Source organism: Rhinolophus sinicus, linkage group LG07 (assembly GCF_036562045.2).
Source record: "Rhinolophus sinicus isolate RSC01 linkage group LG07, ASM3656204v1, whole genome shotgun sequence".
Classification (NCBI taxonomy): Eukaryota; Metazoa; Chordata; class Mammalia; order Chiroptera; family Rhinolophidae; genus Rhinolophus; species Rhinolophus sinicus.
Window position 1 is genome coordinate 46830644 of NC_133757.1, and position 22821 is coordinate 46853464.

At 40.4% G+C, this 22821-nt stretch overlaps 1 protein-coding gene across 1 annotated transcript in view; it reads left to right on the forward strand.

The window, feature by feature from the left end:
* Nucleotides 1–22357, forward strand: part of STOX1 (storkhead box 1) — a 49779-nt gene extending 27422 nt beyond the window's left edge. Inside the window, exons 2-4 of the mRNA XM_074339529.1 lie at nt 14110–14262; nt 15505–17854; nt 20356–22357. Coding sequence (XP_074195630.1) covers nt 14110–14262; nt 15505–17854; nt 20356–20503 — 2651 coding nt within the window. The 3' untranslated portion in view covers nt 20504–22357. The remainder of the gene's footprint in view (nt 1–14109; nt 14263–15504; nt 17855–20355) is intronic.
* The last annotated feature ends 464 nt before the right edge of the window (nt 22358–22821 follow it).

Consider the following 22821-nt stretch of genomic DNA (forward strand, 5'->3'; position numbering starts at 1 on the left):
AGTGTCATTCGGGCTGCATTTTCCAAGTCTGTCTCCTGATACCTGGTTATCAAACTTCCCCATCCTTTCAACAGATCTGCTGCTGGTTCCTGTGGATATTCTTCAAATCCTGCTAACCAGCCTCAGGGCTCTCATCTGTCTCCTCCAGCAAAGGATGTGACAAACAGGATCCCATCATCCTGGCTGCCACAACTGTTGGGCTTTTAATATTTACCTTTATTAATTTTATTCAGAATGCACATGGGGTATTGTAGGTCAGAGACAGATTAGTTATTTACCAAATAATAAAAATTATGTAAATAATTATAACTGCATCAGTATCCCTTCCTTGCTCCGTGCTTACCCCTGGGGCGATGTGATGAAAGCCAGATGGAAAAATCTCCATCATGGGTGGTCAGATACTCCATAGGTGAGGGATGGAGAAAAATGAATTTTCTTTGCTTATAGACAGGAGAAAGAGTCTAATCCTTCCTTCTCTTTCAGAAGGAAGGAGTCAAACCTTTGTTGCTTGGAGACAGGATGGAAAGGACCATGGGTCCTCCCTCTAACGTTTTAGAATATAAATACATCTCTGCAGGAGCCAAAGTAACCCCGATGGCGCCAAGTTTGATGACCTAGAGCTGTTTCCAAGGTCTTGGAGCCTCATTTTCCCTTGAAATATACACACACCTTCAGTTAGGTCCATCTCTTTCGAGGTTTCTCACTGTTGTTAAAAATAAAAGGCCAAAGTGGTAGGCAACAGCATTTATTTGAGATTAAAAACAGAATATCCATTTGGGAAGCACTGATTCAGGCAGAAGCCCAAATTGTTTTCCAATTTAGAGACAAGGACAAAGGGTATTTATGAGAAAGGGAAGGGGAACAATTAATACATTAATCGAAGGAAGGCATTTCTGTGGGTGCAGAATAAGCTAACATAGTGATGTTAATTCTAAACACTTTTAAATTTTCAGTCCTTTGTCATTATCAGGTATTCATAATATCTGCTTTCCAGTTCTCTTTGCAAACAGTTCTTTGGGACACAAGGTCCTTGCTTTAAGGCCGGTGCAAATATTATTTTGCCCTGTTTGGACATTCCAAAGGTTTGAGGTATAAGACGTGCAAGGCAGTTCCTCTGGGATGGCAGCTTTGACTCCATTTTAAAGTAGCTCCATTTATATTATTTTTTGCACTGTATAGTTATAAATTAACTTAGCTAAGGATCCCAAGATTTCAGCAACATTTATCAGAAAACCCCAACTCTTCAAAGATTCTGCTTCTCTTGCTAACAGTTCTCTCCATTGGGCCATGTCAGAAGCAGGATGGATGCATGATTCCCATGACCCAGCAGTCTGTGTTGCTTGAGGCGGTTACACAAGAATTGGCTTTGCTCTCCTCCATCTGAATGGAGACACCGTGTATTGGGCTGCCAGGCTAACATCTGAGGTGGCAGTGGGAAGGGAAAGAGGTGACTTGGGCAAGAAGGTAGGTGAAGTGAGCAGGAGTTGAAAACCTTCCACGTATTGGTAGCAGGGAGTACTGTCTGTGCAGCACTTGGGAGAGGGGACATTCCATGAGAAAATGGAGAACGGCAGTCTTAAGACTCCAAAAGGAAAAAGAGGGGGCTAGAGAAGCAGCAAGCCAGGAAGCAAGTGTATTTAAAAGATATGTTGGAACCCCTTCTCTGGGCTGAAACCCAAGAGAGTGAGGAAGAGAGTATGTGTGTTTGTTTTGAGTGGGGTTGGGGAGCCAAATCTGTGTGGAAGGCAAAAGGAGGTCAGATGACCTCTGCAGATGGACCCTACTGGTTTCTGCTTGGAGACAACACTATGGCACAAATCCACACCCTTTCTACCAGAATGTAATCTGAGAAAACATCTGGCTGCCTCGGGTCAGAGGTATAGTAATATATGGCTTAGTGTGAACTAGGTAGTTGGTTCCTAAAAGCAGTGATCAGATGACCCTCACAGGTCGAGATTGGAGCCACTGATACTAAACAAGATCTGTGCTAGCCTCTCTTAAGATTCCTCAGGGTGGTGAACTTTACATTTCATTTCTAAGGCATTGACCTTGTGAAAATATGCTCAAGTCCTACAGAGGTAGTCACATCTGCCCAGATGTAATACGAAGCCTTCTGTGCTAAGAAAAGAGAATTCACAATCTTAAAATTGAAAAGTTTATGTCTTTAAAGTTTCTAACAGCCTAGAAGTGCTTCTAAGTAAAACTATATTTATGTGAATTGTATTCCCGGAGTGGCTTTTATCTTTTAAAAGTTAATATTTCGGGAGTCCAGCGAGTCTGTAATCAACTTGAAAGCAGCTGGAGCATAGCAGACAGTCTGGGACAAGTGAAAGGGACCATTGATGCAGAAACTCAGTGATGCTTTCCAGATTGGGGCAAGAGCAGTTCAGGGGTGGGAGAGAGGCTGGCTGACTGGGAGCAGCCCTGCTGACGGGGCACCTGTGGGCATAGAGTCTGGGGAAGATCCTGTTCATTATTCTGCGTCACCCATCCCCACCTCCATCAGGAGGAGAGGAACAGGCAAGGCTGCAATTTTTGTGATGCTTTTGGTCAAGTATGTTTGTGTGTATGTGTGCAGTCCGGGGTAAAAGGCAGCGTTTATTGCGTTGATCTCAGGATGTGATAAAGGAGAGCCCTTTCCCAGCTCCGGTCATCTCAGAACCCACTCCTCGTTGGAGCAGGAGGCCCCTGCTGGGCTCAGTCCTCCACCACACAGCCCCAGCCACAGAGATGTGGGGCCTGGGTGGATCCAGGCTCTTTCAGGACCAAAGGCCACTTCAACAAATGGCAGGGATCCCCACCCCTGAAATACAAGTGGGATTCTTCATTATTTGCCTCTTTAAATCCTGAGTTAATCTTACATTGATGTTACCGGTGATGGTGACTTTTGGCTCCGTTTCACAAGACTTCTTTTCAGGGGAGATTGAAAGGCATCCCGTTCTCAGGGCTGTAACTGTAGATACCCATTTTGAGAGCGGGCTGTACAGCTGTGATTGTTCTTATCTTCCCCTCTGTGATTTCTACATTCAATAAGGAAATCCTTCCTCGTCAAGAGGAGAGTGCTTATTGTAAACCTTTTAGTACAGATTTCCCCAGACTTAAACATTAGCAATACATTCTTCTCATGGCATGTCCCAGACTTGATGTGATATGGGTAAAGCAGCAGTGGCCCTGACACCTTTTCTGTAAATACCCATCAGTGTGGCATTCTAGCTTCTCAGCAGTTAAGGTGCTGAAATAAAAGCATTGGCTGGCATAAAATTCAGAAGCTTTTGAATCAAGCCCCCACCAAGACAAGCATTTTGCCCATAGCAGAAACTCTGAGGAGGAAATAAATGTCAAATGTCTTTGACTAAGTACTTTGGTTGGAGGTGGGTTTTGTTGTAGCATGAGCAAACGAGGGGTAGATTTGTCTCACAACGAGAAGTTTGGAGGTCGTCAGCCCGGGGCCAGATACCTCGGCTCTCTCTGCTTTGTCTTCTTTATTGGGTTTTTTTTTTTTTTTTTGACATCATACTGGTCACCTCATGGTCACAAGGTGGCTGCATCCTCTTCAAGATCCAGCTGGAAGAAGGAGTCAAGAATGAAACGGTAGAAGCTGAAGGAAGGGCCCTTTCCTTGAGAGGTCTCTTCCCCTGGCAGTGGCAGCCAGCTGCCTTTATCTCATTGGCCATGAGAATGGCACATGTCCACTAGCTTGAAGTGAGGCTGGGAAATTGAGTCACATGCTTTCCTGCCTCCACACTAGAGGAAGGCAAGGAAAAAGGTGACTGGGAATGTGTGTTGAGTGCGCCTACCTGTAATACCTGCCACAAAAGGTCACAGTAAAATATTACAATGTAGAACAAGCAGGGCTAGCAGGCGGCATTATCATCATAAATTGATTTTCCCCAGTTTTTCTCCAGGTCATGGCCAGGACTGGTGTCTGGTCAGTTAGGCTATGGGGGTCGGGAAAAATCAGGATTGGCTAAGAAATCCATCCATGCGCAGAACCAGTGCTCTACGAGAAACACTCGAAGTTATAATAATGACATGGAACGAGGGATGACCACGTTTAACATCCCTATAAATGTTTAATCACTACTCTGTACACCTAAAACTAATATAATATTGAATGTTAACTGTAATTGAGAAATTAAAAGTAAAAAAATAGTTCAATATTCCTAATCTGGGAAGAAAAGTTAAAGAGTGCTAATATTGATAGAAATGATATGCATCAAATCTTATTTCAGGTGCTTTTGGATGTTTTCCCACAATAATCTTTGAGTCAGATACTGTGAATCATATTGAACAGTTATGGCCACTAATGACTCCTCAAAGAGGACACACCATAAGTGGAAGTGGAGGATTCGAGTCCAGGTCTGCCTGACCAATTCCAGGATTCCCCGTACTATCCCACGCTGCCATAGGTACCCCGAGGCCCCACAGGGACAAGTCTGGGTCTTATTCCTTATGACGGTCCTGCCCAGGCATCCACAGACTTATGAGAATGGCACTCAGGAGGGGGACCCAGGAAGACGGTCCCAATCCTACCAATTACAGCCCTCATGTTGGGTTACGATTGCCTCCAGCCACTGCTCTTCCACTAGAATTGGAGTCCCTCGAGGGCAAGGACTGTGTCCTGTTCAGTATTGTATCCCCAGTAACTGGCGTATAGTAGGTACTCAGTAAATATTTGCTGGATAAGAAATGAATAAAGGACTGTGCTATTATACTATCAGTGTTTTATGAGTGCCTAATGCTATGCCATGGTAGCCACTCGCTAAGTGTTTCTGAAGTGGTCCATGTAGGAAGGAGAATATCTCTCCATCTGATGTGACCAGACAACAACAGTTCATGGGAGAGCCAGTCAGCATGTGAGCCAGTCTTTAGGACAGGATTTTGAAACACTGAGGTTTGGGGAAGAGTGCTTTAGGTGGAGGAAATAGGGACAAAGTTGCCAAGATGAGACAGTACACAGTATTCAGGGAGAGGCCAGTTTGAGTGGAGAAAAGCAACAGCCGAAGGATAATAATAGGTATTGGAGAAAAGGGGTGATTGCCGGATATGACTGGGAAGACCTGGGCTAAATACACTGGTTGTCCATTCTGGTTTTCAGAGAGCCTTTAACAATGGTGGTGTGACTCCAAACGGCATTTCTCAAACATTCGGCCTTGGGACCCTTTTGCTGCAGAGCATTTCATGGAATCAGTTTTCCATAGAACACATTTTGGGAAACGCTGATCTAGCCCAGCCCCACATTTATAGACAAGGAAACCCAGAGAGGTGACTTACTCAGAACCACATAGCAGATCCTGGAATGGAAGCCCTATCAAATCACGTGACCTCCAGTATAATTAGCTCATTTGTGATGTGAAGATAATGTGTGTATAAAGGACAGCTTCTTCATTACAGAGAACTTTAGCTATTATTTAAACAACAACCTTGGTGCTAAAATTCCCCCCGCCTCCCCCGTTTCGTACAGTGGTATTTTATATTCATCACCATGACTGTGAGCAGAGATGAGAGCTGCCGGTCTCTGTTGTTGCCTGTGCAGCCTCCAGAATCTTGGGAAGAAGGTTCATCTTAAATCAGTCCCAGGTTTGACTGGAGGCAGAGAAAGGACGTTCTCCTGAACAGCCATTTTTAGGTAGATACCGGGACTGCCGCAATTCACAATTTGTGCCTCTCTCCTCAGCTGTCGTTGTCCCCGACCCTTACACCTGCTGTGGTAGGCAGAGTGGCCCTCCAAAGATGTCCACATCTGAATCCCTGGAACCTGTGAACATGTTACCTTACATGGCAAGAGGACTTTGCAGATGTGATTAGGTTATAAACTCCAGAAATTAGCCCAGATTATCTGGATAGGCCCAGTCTAATTACATGAGCCATTAAAAGCAGAGAACTTTCTCTGGCTAAAAGCAGAAGTGAAGCCATGGATGGATGAGTTAATCTGAGTGTGAAGACAATATGATGCCATCTTTGAAGACGAAGGGGGCAACATGAGGAGAAATGCAGGTTGGCTTTAAGTTGCTGAGAAGAGGCTCCCCTCTGGCAATCATCAGGGAACAGGGACGTCAGTCCTTAGTCCTTATGACCACAAAGAATTGAATTCTGCCCCAAATCTGAATGAGCATGGAAGGAGAGTCTGAGGAACCAGTGGAGCCCACTGGACTTCTGACCTATAGACTGTGAGATAATAAATTTGTGTTGATTTAAGCCACTGAGTTTATGGTAATTTATTTGACAGCCTTAGAAAACCAACACACTTGGGTAAAGTCATTAACACCTCCAAAGTGGAAGCCTTGAAGGACAGAGAGGTTAGGATAGAGCACCACAAGGCCTGACTGGGCTTTGGGGCTGAGCGGGAATGAGGCTTAGTGTTTTTGAAAATCAGCTGGTTTGAGTCATTCACCTCCTTCTCCAGAGTCCGGCATCCCTGTATCTCTCCCCAAAGTGACGGTGGTGGTCCTGGGTAAAGGCGCTAGCGGTTCAAAGAGCTCCCTGAAGTAGGGCCGCTTCTGTGTCTTTTTACCGTATTCATGTGCTGTCCTGACCACCAAATCGTGGGGTCGCCATCATAAATGGTCTAAGGCCTCTGCAACTCAACTGATAGTTGCTATTAATGGATGTGTCACTTGAAAGTGGCTACCGATTTACTAATCCTGACAGGTTGAAATGTGGTTATTAAAAAAGATAGCTCTAAAGACTGCTGCTGTTGAACAGCCCAGCTTTCTGAGGGAAGCCTTTAGCTTTTCAACAGAGGGCATTTCCCAGAAGGGAAACCATTTGTCTAGGAGTCCAAAATCAACATCACCACGCTTGAGAAAGAATTTCAGCTTCTATGGTAGATAAACCGACTACCCATTTTCTGAGTTTTGGTACTCTTTTTGTTTCTAAATGTGGAGGAAAGTGTTTGCATTCTTTTATTTTACGAAAATAAAAGGGAGACTTGGAGAGGGGCTTGGTTCTGCTGGCCTGAAACCTTTCTTCTTTTTGTTCCCATTTTGTTTGATTTTCTGAACCTATTTAAAGTTACAACACAATTGATTTAATTATTTAAAGCCATGGAAATTTTTGTACAGCATCTTATCTATGATGGGATGCATGTTGTTACAAAATACTTTAATTTTAAAAGGTCAGGATTAATTTTAATGTTAAAGAAATTTGGAAATTCTGTATTGGATAAAAGTACAGTTTAAAATCAGGGAAGCTTCTTAGATTACTTAGAACAAAACATCCTTTTTTATTACACTTGAGTGTATCTGCAGGCTGTTTTATTCATGCTCTATTGTCATCTCTAATGCACGTAGAAGATATCTTTCCCACAGTGTGATTCAATACAGGCGCCCAAAAAGATGGTCTCGGATTTCATGTGTCTGGGTAATTAGTGGAGTTTGAGCGGCTCAGTTTAACCGTTTGAAGGTCAATAATGCATGAATTTCTGGCAGACTGCCAAGCACACAGTTCATAAACACACTTGTACAGGGACTAAACATTTTTATACTTAAAGAAAATTTGTGTTGAATATGAAATAAGTAATGTTAGGATTAGTTTTGCCTGGAATTTCGTTTTATGGCAAGTTCACGTTTTAGTATGATACAAAAAAGTTCTGATGTGAATGCTTTCTAAATTTCCAAAGAACTCTTTCTTTTATTTTGCATATTTGGTAGCACAGTCTCTTATGGACCTTAAATCAAATGCAAGCACCCCAAATTAAAATGTCTATATTTAGGGCAGCCGGATGGCTCAGTTGGTTAGAGCATGAGCTCTTAACAACAAGCTTGCCAGTTCAATTCCCACATGGGATGGTGGGCTGAGCCCCCTGCAAATAAGACTGAAAACGGCGGCTGGACTTGGAGCTGAGCTGCGCCCTCCACTAGATTGAAGGACAATGACTTGGAGCTGATGGTCCCTGGAGAAAAACACTGTTCCCCAATATTCCCCAATAAAAAAATTAAAATGTCTATATTTAGATTCCATGAGGAGGCCCTCTTAGAATTGTTTAGATGCCTTAAAATATATGTTAAATATTACATGGTAATAGTAGTTAATTTTTTTCCCCTAAAGGGAAAGTTCTTACATAAAACTTTAATTTTGTCCCTGAAATTTAACTAGAGCATTCAGATATCAAAATGAACACACTCAATTTTGATAAAGATGCTTTTACTTCAAGGGTTTTTTCAGTGGACAATGCAAAACCAGGGTTGGGCCAAGGCAGACTGTAACTTGATTTTGGCTTGTGCTTTTCTCACTTGGAGGCCCAAGGTCCCATGTCTTTCTTTGTATCTGGCAGTTTCCTCTAAAATGGTCATGATTCCAAACTTTGCCTTAAATTAATTGATAATCACCTTCATGACCTGGAGTGAAGATATTGTTTGAAGCTCAGTATTGTTTCCCCTGCATGAGACCTCACACAGGGCGCTGGGTCTGATCACTGTCACATTTCTGTTGGCTTGTGCCCCCTGGGCCCACCAACCCTGGGGAAAGGAGCCTTGCTGGACAAGCCACTCTGCTGGCACCAGTGCTCCCATTTATGAGAAGGAAAAGTTTAAGTTTGCTTTACTAAAGCTTCCAGTTGTTGATTTGTAACTGGCAGATGGGAGTCCAGTGTCCCTGGTTGAAATTTCTCCAGTACCACAGCTTGGGGAGGGTTTGCCACTCCAGCTGCCCTCTCTGGGTCTGGTGAAAGACAGTCTTGCTGTGTCCATATTTATCGTGAATGTACCTCTTGCTGTTTTATATTTAAGCATGTGTATTCACACCTCATGAACTGGCCCGGAAATGGCTCTTTCAGCCACCTTTCTTTGCTGTTAGGAAACAGCCAAAATAGGGTATTCTTCTCCAGGCCTTCCACTTGAGGCCTGTGGAGGAGGCCTTTGTGTCCTGACATAAAGAAACCACCCCCCTTTCCTCAGATCTCTGATCACGTCTTTGATTGCACTGGATTATTGTCGAGTGATTGTCACCAACTCCAGGAGCAAGCCACGCTTTTCCAGGGTTCTGCTCCTATTGGCAGGGGGCTCCCTAGGCCACTGTCATTAGGCACCAGGGGGCAGGGATGGGTTGCCTAGGGTTATATGAATTTATGGCCATCACACAGGAGGGGGATTCTAGTCACAGTTTGAGGATCCCAAGCTATGAGAGGCCTGGGCCTGCCCTGGGTTTCTCTGGATGTCATCAGTTTTGATAGTTAAGAGTTCTATATTTTCATTTGCTGATTGGGCATCTACATGCTACATACATTTAATCTGCTGTGCACTCTTCGCCCCCCCACCCCGCCCATAGACTTCTAAAAAAAATAATTGTTTTAAAACTCATAACTTGCCTTATCCTAACTTGGACATTTAAAAAATTTTTATATACCAACTAAATCCTTTGGAAGTACAGAAGAGAATCAATAAATTAACAAAAATGTCCTTTGCAGAAAAGGTGGCATTAAATGTAGCAGGCACAAATCTATATGATTCTGCTTTGTTGCTGTGTTTTGTGAAACCAGTCTTTCAGCATAAACACTTTTCCCATTTCTGCAGCACCCAAGAGTACAAGACTATGTAAACAAAGAAAGCATTGTTGTGAATTGTTTACTCTGCCCCACAGCCTCTCCTAGTCTTCTGATCCTTGCTCCTTCTCAGGGGTCAGAGGTCCACTGCAGGCCTGGACTTAACGGTGCGCTTTAATTACCCACAGTAGTTGAGGATAAAGCCAAAGGGCAGGCCTTGTCTTATTGTGAAAGCTGTAAGTGGGAACTTCTACACAAAGTTTTTTGTATTGTAGTTATTATATTCCAAAACCCCAAGAAATGCAAAAGTAACCAACTGTGGTTATAGCTTGAAAATGATTCCTGCATCCATCACAGATGTTTCCATGTCAGGCAGGGTTCACTCTGCTTCCTTGAATAAAAAACTCTTGATGATTTATGCACCTGGAGATGTAGCTTAGCAACGGCTGTGAAGGAAATGTACTGAGAAACTTCTAGGCTTTGTCTAGAAGGGAGTTCCAAAGCAGAGGTTAAATGCGATATAACATGTTCTCTAAAAGGCAGCTGACATATAGTTGTATTAATTTTAAGGAGGAAAAAAAGGTAATTTGTCTTCCTAATTGGTAGTAGATTTGTTTACTCTTTTAAAATACACATCCCCTTGAGGTGATCACTTCATAAGGTATATAGATGTTGAATCCCTATGTTGTAAACCTGAAACTAATATACTGTATGTCAACTATAATTTAAAATAAATAAAATTTAAATAATAAAATACACATTTCCCACACCATGGTAGGAATTATGAATACAGTTTCTAAGAGTGTCTTTGGATTTGGCTAGCAGTGTTAGGATTCTTTTTAAAAAGTTGTTTCCAATTTTAAATATGTAAGAAAAAAAACTTCTTACATTTCTGCTTGTCAAAAGTTTTTCATACGTTTCTCCTTGTCAACTAAAAGTAGTGCTTTTTGAGAAACATATTTTTTAACTTTTAGTTTGCAATAATTATTCAGGAGGTTGCAGAGAAATAAATGTACAGGAACATCCCATGAACCCCATGAAAAATCTGTTTGTTTCCCTATGAAAATAAGGAACGAGCTTAAGGATTGAACTAGAAAATGGGCTTCTTCAGGTCTAGCCCAAAGGCACAGTGGAGACCCCAATACTGGACCCCAGGAACAGCTTCCTTGTTTCATTTGCACAGAAATGGGCGGCTACCGGCAGGGGGCACAGCCAGGCCACCAGGCGCGCGCTGACAGCCTATTCACTCGACTCTACTTTTCAAGTATTCCTTTTCTCCCCATCTCAAAGTTCAGAGATTTGCTTTAGGTAGGGATGAGGTGAGGCTCAATATACAACATATATTAGAAATGGTTCTTTAGGCCTTTTTGAGAGCCTTGACTTTGCTGGGGTGGAGGTGGGGCGGCGCTCCAAACCCTTTGGAGTGTATTTTCTGTTCTAATAATGGCTTTGAGCCCCTGCTTTCTGCTCGGGCCCACTTTTAGCTCTTTGAAGTGTACTTTTTCTTCTAATAAACTGCTTTCTCACTTAAAAAAAAAATTTGTTCTTTAATTCTGTTTTGTCTAGTTGAGGAGGGAGATGAAAGAGAAGAAATTAAATCTCAGATGCAGAGGGAAAAAAGAAAGCCAAAGAGGGAATGAAAATAAGGAGAGAGGCTTTTTACCTAACTTAGCTCAAGGAGTTTTGCATGAGGATTTTGAGTTTTAGGTCAATTAATGTCCCACTTGGACAGTTTCAAGGCACCATCTCTCATCACTGTCTTTTGAAATGTTAATTAATTCGTCAGCCATTCATCCTAGCTTCTGAGACTGCTATAGGCATCCTAGAGTCTCCCAATGGCATAGCCACAAGCACACCAAGAGGGGATCCTTCCCTAGGCTGCCAAAGCAGCAATTCAGTCCTGTGTAATGAACTTCCATGGCAGAGGTGCTCCAGGCTGACAGAGAAGCTTAAGTAAACAGGGAAACAGACCAGGTGAGGTACAGCAGCAAACTGCAGATCAGTTTGCTTCCAAGAGTCCTTTATCTTCAGGCACATATGATAAGTATTATGGGACACTTACCAGCTTTGGCTACAGCCCTTCTCACATTGCCAATCCTCACCACCTTCCTTCCCCCTCAACAGCCCGTACAATGTACTCGCCTCTCCACTCTCACTGGGAGAGTCAACTGCAGGATAAGTATAGCCAAGTGTTCTCAGTTCGTTGGCTTCGTCTGGCTACACGTCACTCCCCCTGCAGTCCCAGGGCCATGTTTATTTGTTGACTGGTTAGCTACTTTAACATTGCTGTGGTTAGCGTCCTAAGCCCTCCACTCCAAAGAATAGTACTCAGACCGGCAGCCTGGACATCACCTGGGAGGTTGTTAGAAATGCAGAATCACAGGCTCTGCTTGAACCCAACCCTCTGAATCAGAATCTGCACATTAGCACAATCCCTTAATGATTCTCATATGCACATTCAAGTTTTAGAAACCCTGCTGGTGGCTTCTTTGGGTCTCATCCTTTTTTGCCACTTCGTCTGCCAGAACCCACACTTATATCACCTTGAGACTCAGGTCTTAAATCAATCTTCATATTGATTTTTTAAAATTTCCCAATATACTCTAAGAATAGCTCCTTACACGCCCTTTCCTTTCCACCCTTCATGTCTTCATTCCCATTTTTTTCTCCCATGCCTCTCCACCCTCTCCCTGTCTAACTTTAGAGATCAGATGACCTTGCTATGCTAATATATTTTCCCTTCTATGCTTCAATGTTCCATTCTTATGCCACCCTCAGTGTTTTATTTTGTTTTTTCTCAAGTCTCAGATAAGGTAATATCTTCCTCATTTCTAAGATAGTTCTTCTACCTGTGCCTTTATATATTTTCCCATTCCCTTCCTTTGGGATCTTGCTGTATTGCTGGTCTCTCTCCCAGAGTCATTTCAGTCCTTGGCATGCAGCCCTTCCTCTTGGCATCCAAATGTGCAGAGATTTTTCAAGAAAACCACAACATACCCACACACAGTCACATTCCTTTTGTGTTCTATTTCTCCTCTTTTACAGTCAGATTTTTCCAATAAATGGTCTAGAACAGTGATTTACAATTGGGGCTTCCCCCCACCCTGGACATTTAGCAATGGAGACATTTTTGGTTGGCTGCAACCCTGGGGGATGCTACTGGCATCTAGTGGGTAGAGGCCAAGGGCGCTACTGAATATTCTACAATGTAGAAGACAGTCCTGCACAACAAATAATTATCTGCCTAGGGTAGCCAACCATCACTGTTTGCCTTCGACTTTCTTGGGTATAGCACTGAAAAATCCTATGTTCCAGGAAATCCCTCAGTCCTGGGCATAGTGGGATGGTTGGTCACCTTATATCTAGCCCAAAATGTCAAAAGTGCCTAAGTTGAGAAACCCTGACCTAGAAGGAAGATATATTAACTTTTTTCTCACAAACTCCCTTCATCCTGAATTTGTGTTCTTTTTTTGGAAATGGTCCTCCTCAAAGTCGCCATTGGTCATCTTCCAATCAAGAAATCTAATGGCCCTTTCTCTTCTTCCTCAATCATTTTGATCTCTTTCAAGCATTTGACACTGTTCATTTGCTATTCAGTTCGAAGCATTTTTCTTCTCATATTCTTGGTTCTCTCCTTCCTACCCTAATTATGACTGTGCTTTCTCTCTTTTGTGGGTGCCTATTTCTAGTATCTCTTAAATGTAGATAGTCCCTTATTTAAGGGTTCTTTGGCTCTCTTCTTTATTCCTATTAAAGAATTGATTCCACTTTTTAGCTTCAAATTGCATCTCTGTTGGTTGATTCCTAAATCTCTTTCCTGAGTCCCAGTCTTTCATTTCCAATTAATTGAGGGATTCCCTTGGATGTCCAGCAGAACCTAAAACTCGACCCAAGTAATGGCAGGTTAAGATCATTCAGTAAGTTGGCAAGGTAGGAAGACCATATAGTTTGGCTTACATTTCCAGCCTTATCTTCGACCTTGTTCTAATATAACCCTTAAACTCTACCCAACCAGGATAACTCTCTACCCATGCTCACATACACCTTGTGCTTTCCTCCTTCCATGGTTTTGCTCCATGTCTTCTTGGTAATTGGAAAACACTTCTGCCCTTTCCTTTTTCAAATCTTCCTAATCATTCCAATCAGGAAAGTATGGAATGATAAAAATATTGGATTAGGCATCAGAAGACATATCTCTGTCACTTTACTTGCTTTTAGACCTTACTTGAGCTTTCTATGGCTTTATATATTTTAAATAAAGAAATAATCCCATCCCTGCCTGTATCATATAGCTAATATGAAAAAATGCTTTGAAATATATGAATTGTCATATAAGCATTGGATTCTGATAGCACTTTGTACCTTTTGTATGGAAACTTACTATTTCTTGTGAAGTAGTGACAAATACTACAAACTTCTTAAAAGTTGGTACTGCAGTGTAACCCTTTTCCTTCTATAGTTTCTATTATTGTGCATGTCATTTTAATAGATTCTGAGTAAAGACTGATGAAAGAATAGCAATTCTACCTGCTATTCAGTCTTCATAACTATTCTTGATTCACTAATTACAAATGTTTTATGCACTATACCAAATGTATCACCTTTTTTTTTTTAAATCTCCAATTTAGGTGATGTCTTTCCAGTGCAAATGAATCCAATAACCCAATCTCAGTTTATACCTTTGGGTGAAGTTCTTTGCTGTGCTATATCTGATATGAATGCCTCTCAGATTGTAGTAACACAGGAATCACTGTTGGAGCATTTGATGAAACATTATCCAGGTAGAGTAACAAATTTTTCTCTATTAGTTCATTGCATGTATTTGGTTTCTATTTATAAATCATCTTAAATGCAAACTGGGCAATATCTGATTTTTAAAATCTATTATAGAGCCTTATATTAGAGCCCTGCCAGGAAATGGCCTGCATCAACAAATTTGATAAGGGAATTTCTTTTTCTTTCCAATGAATTTTTTCAAAAACACGCTGATGGCAATAAATAAACCAGACTCTGTAGAAAGGAGTGCAAAGGAAAGGTTCATCTTCTCCCCCCACCTCCTATTCTTTCATTGCCACTTCCCAGAGGTGATAACTTCTATTGAAACTGTAAACTACTGTTTATAAAGAATTATAAACAGTAGTTTATAGTTTCTTATGTATATTTTCATAAATTGTACTTGAGTATATGTATCCTTTTTAGTATAACAGATTGGATCATTCTACACATTCCCTCTGCACATTTTTTAACTTAAAAACATATTTTGGAGATTTTTCTATATTAGTATATATTGATCTATGTCACTCTTTCCATAGCTGTGTGATATCCCAATGTCTGAATGTTGGAGACTATTTTTTTTATTTTTCTCATTGTAAAATGAGTATGCTTATTGTAGAAAAATCCAGGAAGTATGGAAAAGTAACCAGTTAAGGTATCACCACCCAAAGGAAACCAATGTCAACATATTGATGTATTTTCTTCCAGTGTTATACAAACATTTTGAATATTATTTTCACAATATAAGTATAATTTTGTACCCTGATATTTGGAAAAGGGAATTTCTTTTAAAATTATAGCTACCTTCCTAGTTTGGAAAAGCACCATAATCCTGATGTTAGGTGGTTTGGTTTGCCCTCACCCAAGCAGAGACTGGTTTTCATTTTCTCTTTCAGTTCCTATTAAGATTTATAAACTATGATATTGGTTTTCAAAAACTCCCATGTTTGCTCTCAAGAATGCTTTCCTTCGGCAAAATTTATATTTATGATGGGGTTGTATAACTTAGTGTTTGTATTTGAGTGAAATCAGATTATTTTCCTCTACTTAACTATTGGCCTAGCCATATGTTTGTGTAGACCAAGTTATATTCCTATTATTCAAATAACTTACGATTATTGTTAATGTTTTGGGATCTTAATGACATATATTGTGTTATCCAACTAGCACTGGGTTCATCAGGTGTGGTCATTTCTGAATTACTGATTTCACTCAGTAAAATATTGCTGTAAAATGCTTGTTTGTTTTAGGCATCGCAGTTCCATCTCAAGATATTCTCTATACCACTCTGGGAACTCTGATTAAAGAAAGGAAGATTTATCACACTGGAGAAGGGTACTTCATAGTTACCCCTCAGACATACTTCATCACAAATACAACCCCCCAAGAAAATAAGAGAGGTTCATCACATGAAAAGCATGCGATGCCAACTTGCATCACATATCTGGTGAGCATGGAGAGCTGTGCAGAGTTAGCCAAAGAAAATGCCGCCCCCATTTCCCATTGTCAGTCTTGCCGTTGTTTCCCTGATATGTGCACTCAGGATCTAAAGGAACCACCAGCTGCTGCTGAAATGACTAGAAAAGGCCAAAAAGGTCTTGGGGAATCCAAATCTTTGGTACAGAATCAAGCAGTTTCAGTGTCTGAGGAGAATCACATCTGTGAGAGCACCAAACCTTTACCATACACAAAAGACAGAGACAAAGGCAAGAAGTTTGGCTTTAGCCTGTTCTGGCGTAGTATAGCCAGAAAGGAGAAGTCCAGAACAGAGCACAGCAGTTTCTCTGCCCAGTTCCCACCAGAAGAATGGCCTGTCCGAGATGAAGATAACTTGGACAATATCCCTCGAGACATTGAACATGAGATAATCAAACGAATTAATCCCATTCTGACGGTTGACAACTTAATCAAACATACTGTTCTCATGCAAAAATATGAAGAACAGAAAAAATATAATAGCCAGGGCACTTCCACTGATATGCTGACAGTCAGGCATAAATATCCTTCAAAAGAGGGAGTTAAGAAAAGGCAGGGCCGGTCTGGAAAGCCTCGAAGGCGGGGCCATTCTCATAGGGATAGACACAGAGCGAGGAGTGAGGGAAGTGAGCCTCCACCAGGAAGCATTAGACTGGAGAAACACCCCAAGCTCCCTGCTACACAGCCCCTTCCCAGAATTAAAAGCCCAAATAAAGCCGTAGTACAGAAACCACTTGGTGAGAACCCATCAGAGCTGGGTTCCCATTTGATTTACAAAAAACGAATCAATAATCCCTTCCAGGGTTTGTCTCACCGTGGGAGCCCAATAACCAAAGGGCACAGCATCCAGAAGACTAGTGATCTGAAACCCAGTCAGATTGGATCAAAAGGAAAGCCTTTCCAAAGGTCAAGGTCTTTGGATTCCTCACGAGTCTTTGAGAGGGAAGCCAAGCAGCCATGTGCTGAACAATGTAATGATCAGCTGAGGGCAGAATCCATTTATATGACTAACTCTACCATTAAACCTATCGGTGATGACTTTAGAGATCACCTCTTAAATTACTCTCAATGTAGTGTTTTGCAGAATGATAGTAAAAGCTGTTCCTTTAGGGAAAGCATGTTGACATATGAGGTGTACGGCGGAGAAAATGAGGCAATCCCTAAAATCTTGAAGAAAAGTTATTCTCACTTTGACACATCAGGGGAGGCAAAAGAAACACAGCACGTCCTTCCATCAACGGTTTCCTCCTCTTTTGACCAAGCATCCTCTGCTTATAGATTGGTTGATAAAACAATACACCAGTTCCAAAATCTTGGTCTTTTGGATTATCCAGTGGGTGCGAACCATTTGAGACAACCTGAGAGACAAGACAGAGACTCAGAGGAAAAACTAACGGCATTTGTCCAGGAAGCAGAGACTGTAAATCTAGAAAATGAAGTGCTTTCTGATGATGACCCAGCATTGTATCAAAATAAAATGGAAGATGATGATGGCGCCTGCAGTTCGTTATATCTGGATGAGGACGACTTTTCTGAGAACGATGGTTTATGTCAAATGCTACCTAGTCACATTCAGTATTCCTTGACAGGGGGAAGCCAGTGGAATCATTTAGGAAAACAAATGGTGACTGAGAGATCTCTGACTGAATACAATAGTAAAGCACATAGGTTTGAGCCTCAGGTGCTTAAGGGAAATGAATGTTACAAACCCTCTGGGTTGCTCACTAACCCAGGTGAAAACCAAAACCCTAATCTCTCTGTTGAAAGCTATGGCCTCATTTCAGGGACCCGGTCTGGTTTTATCTATGAAGAGGAACCCACTATTGCTAAATGTGTACAGGCCTCAGCACCTCCTGAAGGAAATATATTTGATTACTACAACACAAGGGAAGCCATTTCTGAGATTGAAACTCCGTATGACTCTGTTGGTGACACAGGAAAGGAACCAGCGAGCTGGAATCAGAGTGCTCAGAATGAGGACATGAGAAGACAGTTCACACAAAAGTTAGAACTTTTCAACACTTCACATATGCCAGTGTTGGCCCAGGATATCCAACATGAGCACAGTCATTTGGAAGGAGCAGAAAATAGCATGGCAGGAGACAGTGGGATAGATTCTCCACGGTAAGTGCACACAAAGGTATTTCATTAGCTACTATCCCACTGGAATTATGAAGGGCATATCGAGTTACCCAGTGGGAGACTCCTGAATAAACTTTTTATAATGATACAATTCTGCCAGCCTTTACTGAATAAATCGTATAAAGTTACAATGAAATCTCTTATAGGAGAGAGTTCGTTTTTAGTGTGAGCCAAAATTGGACTGTTCTACTACTACTAAATCTTGAATTATTTCTAAAAATAAACTAAGCACTTCCTGAATGTTAGGGGAGGGTTGGAAGTTTTCACTTATATTCCTGGTTCTACACAGGTTGAGAAAGAGATATGGCTACTTTCCACTAATATTTTCCAGTCCAATTTGTTTAAATAACATGATTCAGATTGTAAAAGTAGTACGGACATAATAGAACATTTGAGAAGTACCGAAAAGTATTTCTAAAAAATACCTAGAATCACCCTATCATGTAGATATTTTATAAAATCCTTTTATATTTGGTATATTAATACTTCAGTTTGAACATATTGATCTGAACATATTTTGTCTATTGGACTTATATTGCACATACTGTTTTGCATGTTATTTTTTTCAATTAATAATATGTGCTCCCATGTTATTAGTTTTCTAAAAAGTTACCTAAAATTTGGCATATTCGATTTTTTATTATATGAAATTATGTACCTCTTTTTGAAAAAGTAAAGTAATACAGACATGTAAGAAGTAAAACTGGAAGTCTGCATTCCCCAACCTTTCCATTCCCATTCCATAGAGGTGACCTAAACATTGTTAACAGTTTGGTTTATATTCAGATTTTCTCCTGTGCATTTATAAATATAATTATTTTTTAACAACAAATCATATAGAGCTGGGCTTTTTTTTCCCACCTAACTTATCATGGATATCCAGCAATCAATACATATAGATCCAACTCATTCTTTTTAATGGCTGCTTAGTATTTCGTTATGTGGACCCCATTATTTATATAATCATTATTTTCCTTCCTTTGACATTTAGATTATTCCCATTTTTTTGCTATAATCAATCTGCAGTGAATGTTTTTACATATAAATATTTGCAGACATTTCTGATAGTTCATAACTTAGTAGAGACTGTGAATCTAGAAAATAAAGTCCTTTTGATGATGACTGCATTTTTAAAACATCTTCTTTATTGAGAAACAGATCTTTTCTGCTTGAAACAGTAGTGTGATTCATATTAAGTCTTTAAAGTATCAAAACATGTTGTCTCCAAAGTAAACAATGGTGATGTAAACCAACAAACCATGGGTTCCCTTTCTTTCTCTCTGGCAAAAGCAAAAAACAAAAACAAAAACAAACCCCAAACAGATAAGGGAAATTACTCCTTGATATGCAATGGAGAATTTAAATATTTGAAATAATGCCTTAAAAGTTGCTTATGATTTTCTTGACTTGTAACTATAATCATTAAAGACATACAGAGGAAAAAGGAAGGAAGATAGCATTTGAACATCAACTATGTGCCATATTGTTATAAGGATTCGTGGAATACAGATGAACAAGATGTTGTTGCTACCTTAAGCTTACAATTTAATTTACCCTGTTTCCCCGAAAGTAAGACCTAGCTGGACCATCAGCTCTAATGTATCTTTTGGAGCAAAAATTAATATAAGACCCGGTCTTATTATACTATAATGTAAGTCCAGGTCTTATCTAACATAATATAAGACCGGGTCTTACCTAACATAATGTACGACTGAGTCTTATATTAATTTTTGCTCCAAAAGATGCATTAGAGCTGATGGTCCGGCTAGGTCTTATTTTCGGGGAAACAGGATAGTTGAGGAGACCAGCAAACAATAAACAGATTGAACGCAGGAACAAAGCATAAAGTCTTCATAACTGCCAAAGAGATGTGGAATTAGAGTCATGGGCTGTGTGGGGGAAAACTTATTTGAGGACACATTTTTGAGACATATTCTAATGAAACAGATATGTGATGGAGAGGAGGTAAAGTGGAAAAAGGGTAATGTCAAAAGCAAAATGCCCAAATAGTAATGTGACTTGGCTAAAGCAAGGCAGATGTGTTAGATAAGAGACTAACAGCTTACAGCTCTTAAGAAAGGAACATTGTCAATATGAAAAATATTGTAGTTGGCTTTTCCCTTCCATATGACTTCTCAAAAAAGAAATAAATTACACTAGATATTGGTCACTTCAGTTATACCGAAGAGTTTTTCAGGGACTTAGTATTTCTGAATAGAACATATTTTATATTGGATCTGAGGACAGGTGTTCAGAAAATATGAACTCTTTGGAAAGCAGCTGTCAAAATAATTGATGCTATTGTGAAGCATTTAAAATGTAAAGCTCACTTTAGATTTTTAAAGGTTAATTTATTTGATCAGTGTACCTTAGTGTTAGTAAATGTTATACTGCTTCAAAGAAACAAAGAAAGGTGTAATACCTTGGTTAGAAATCCAGGCCCCTTTTGAAGGTAATAATTCTGTTATTTTTAATATATTTAGGACACAGAGCCTGGCATCCAATAATTCAGTCGTTCTGGATGGACTTAAAAGAAGACAGAATTTTCTGCAGAACTTTGAAGGCACAAAGAACAGTCAAACACTCACATCCAATTCCTTACTACAACTAACTCCAGTCATAAACGTTTAATTCTTATTTTTGTTTTGGAAACTTTAATGTACAGCATCATATAGGATGTTTTAAACAACTTATAAGAATTCTCTAAAGCCAAACATATAGGCTATTAATCTCATTACAAATTTTGTTCTAGTTACTGGCTTTTTTCCTTTTTTGACATTTTAAAGCTTTTTTCAAGCTTATTTTACTATTAATTTATTGGGAATATATAGATTGTTTGCAGTAAAAAAATGGAGTCCTTGGTCCTCTTCCAATTGAATGTAATTAACTCAAATTTTCAGATATTCATTAGCCTTCTCAAATACATAGGATGCTCATTGACTACCCAACAGTGAATTTCTCTGCTCACACTGAGTTCTTATGATAAGTGGATCTCACCAGATTTCAACACAAAAATCCAGAAAATAGTGTTTAGGGTTGCATAGATACTTTGTTTACAGCTAAAGTCTTTTATCGTTATCAGAGAGAATTGATATAGATATGTTGGGTGCTTTACAACAAGAATTCCTTCCATCCAATCATTGCTGCCAAGGATCTCTGCGACCAGCTTGAACATGAACTAATGGCTCTACATTGTGACTGACTGGCAATGTCCAAATACCTGTGGTAGTAGGCATCTGGCTCTGCTGTTTCTCTGGTTCCTCCCCACATTTGAGGCTCTCTCTAGAGCATGGCATTGAGAAGTCGGGATATTCTCAGATAGCCCGGAAATAGACGGGAAGCAGAATGGTTGGAAATGGTTTATGCATAAAGGGGAGATTCTGAATTAGAGATTTAGAGAAGAGAAACCATTTGATCCATTTCCACTCATGATAAGACCTATGTATAGTTTTTCCAGAAATTTTCTGGCTGGCCTTTCCAGACCAAGCAGTGGAATGGTCAGTTCTCTTGGGTTTGGGGAACATGGAACAGTCAAGACAGGTTTCAGGTAGGTGCTAATGCTGACTTATGGTTGAGGGGATGTTTCTTGTAAGGTATCTGAGGATTGTCAAGGCCTTAGATCTCAAGGATGATCGAATAATTGGAGAGTGCCCTCATCATCCTGATGACAGTGAAGGCCAGATGAAGTTCAGCACGGTGGAGAGCTGCCGCCAGCCCCCGTGGGAGTGCAGAGGACAGGAGAGCAGACAGGTTGCTCTGTTTTGCAGTGGTTGGACCACTCAGTTTTCAGTGGCCCTGACCAACATATCATTCTGAGAAGATTAGTTTATGGTCACAAGGACGTTTGAAACTCTGGGCAAAATACCAAGAAAGGTAATCTGGGTAGAAAAACCTTGTGGGGGAGGCATTGTTTTAGGGGGTCTTATAGCTTCGAATTAGCACCAGTGAATGGAAGTTAAAGAGATTTCAGCTTAGTATGAAGAACATCCTATTCGTCAAAATGGTAGATGAAATAGGCAGCTTTGCAAATGAATGAATTTCCTAATTATTTAGAGCATTCAAGCAAAGGCTTGGTGATCCATTGACTGGTATGTTGCAGAGGTATTTCTGGTACTTAGCTTAATAGGATGGCTGAACTAAGTGATTTTGAAAATTCCTTCCGATGGTAAGGTTTTGTGCTTATGAGATTTGGTGAGGATCCTGTGAAATATTGGACTCGTGCAAGATTCCTGAATATTGCTTCCAGTTCTCCATTTCTGCTCCTACCCCTGCCAATCCTTGGAAAAAGGAGCACCAACAACTCTTGTTCTATCTTCGGACCTGGACAAGTTTCTGAGTAGAATGAGAAATCCAAAGTCTTGTGCTAGCCACATCTAGGGACCAATGAAAGCCATCTAACTGCCACTGGATGCATTATGATACTCTCTAAATGTATTAAATGGAGCCTATTATGAAACCAATAAACTTCCCTTCTACTAAACACAACATATGGCAACAGATGTTAAAGATGGGTATATGTGCTATTTAATTGTTCTTTGGGAGATTATTTTTTAAAATAAGTGACTTGCATTTCCCCCCAAATTAATTTTTGTGTGTGAAAACTTCAGTTCTTGGTTTCTTTTCAACATTGCAGTCTATCCTCTAATGAGAAAACGTCTCTCGAGGCAGCATGATGACCTGAGTTTAGGAGAAAGACAAGTTTGAATCCCAATTCCAATCCTTGGTAGCTGTGTGGTAGAGAAAGTTACCAAACTCTGATTTAGTTTTCTTATCTGTAACAGGAAGATAATAATGATATCTACCTTGCAGATTGTTGTAAGATTTGAGGATAATCTCTATCAAAAGTGTCCAATGCAGCAGGTACCTAGTATTGTTATAAATATATGTGCATTTTTACATATTCACAAAACTTGACTGATAGGTAAACACTATACAAGTCCCCTGTTTTT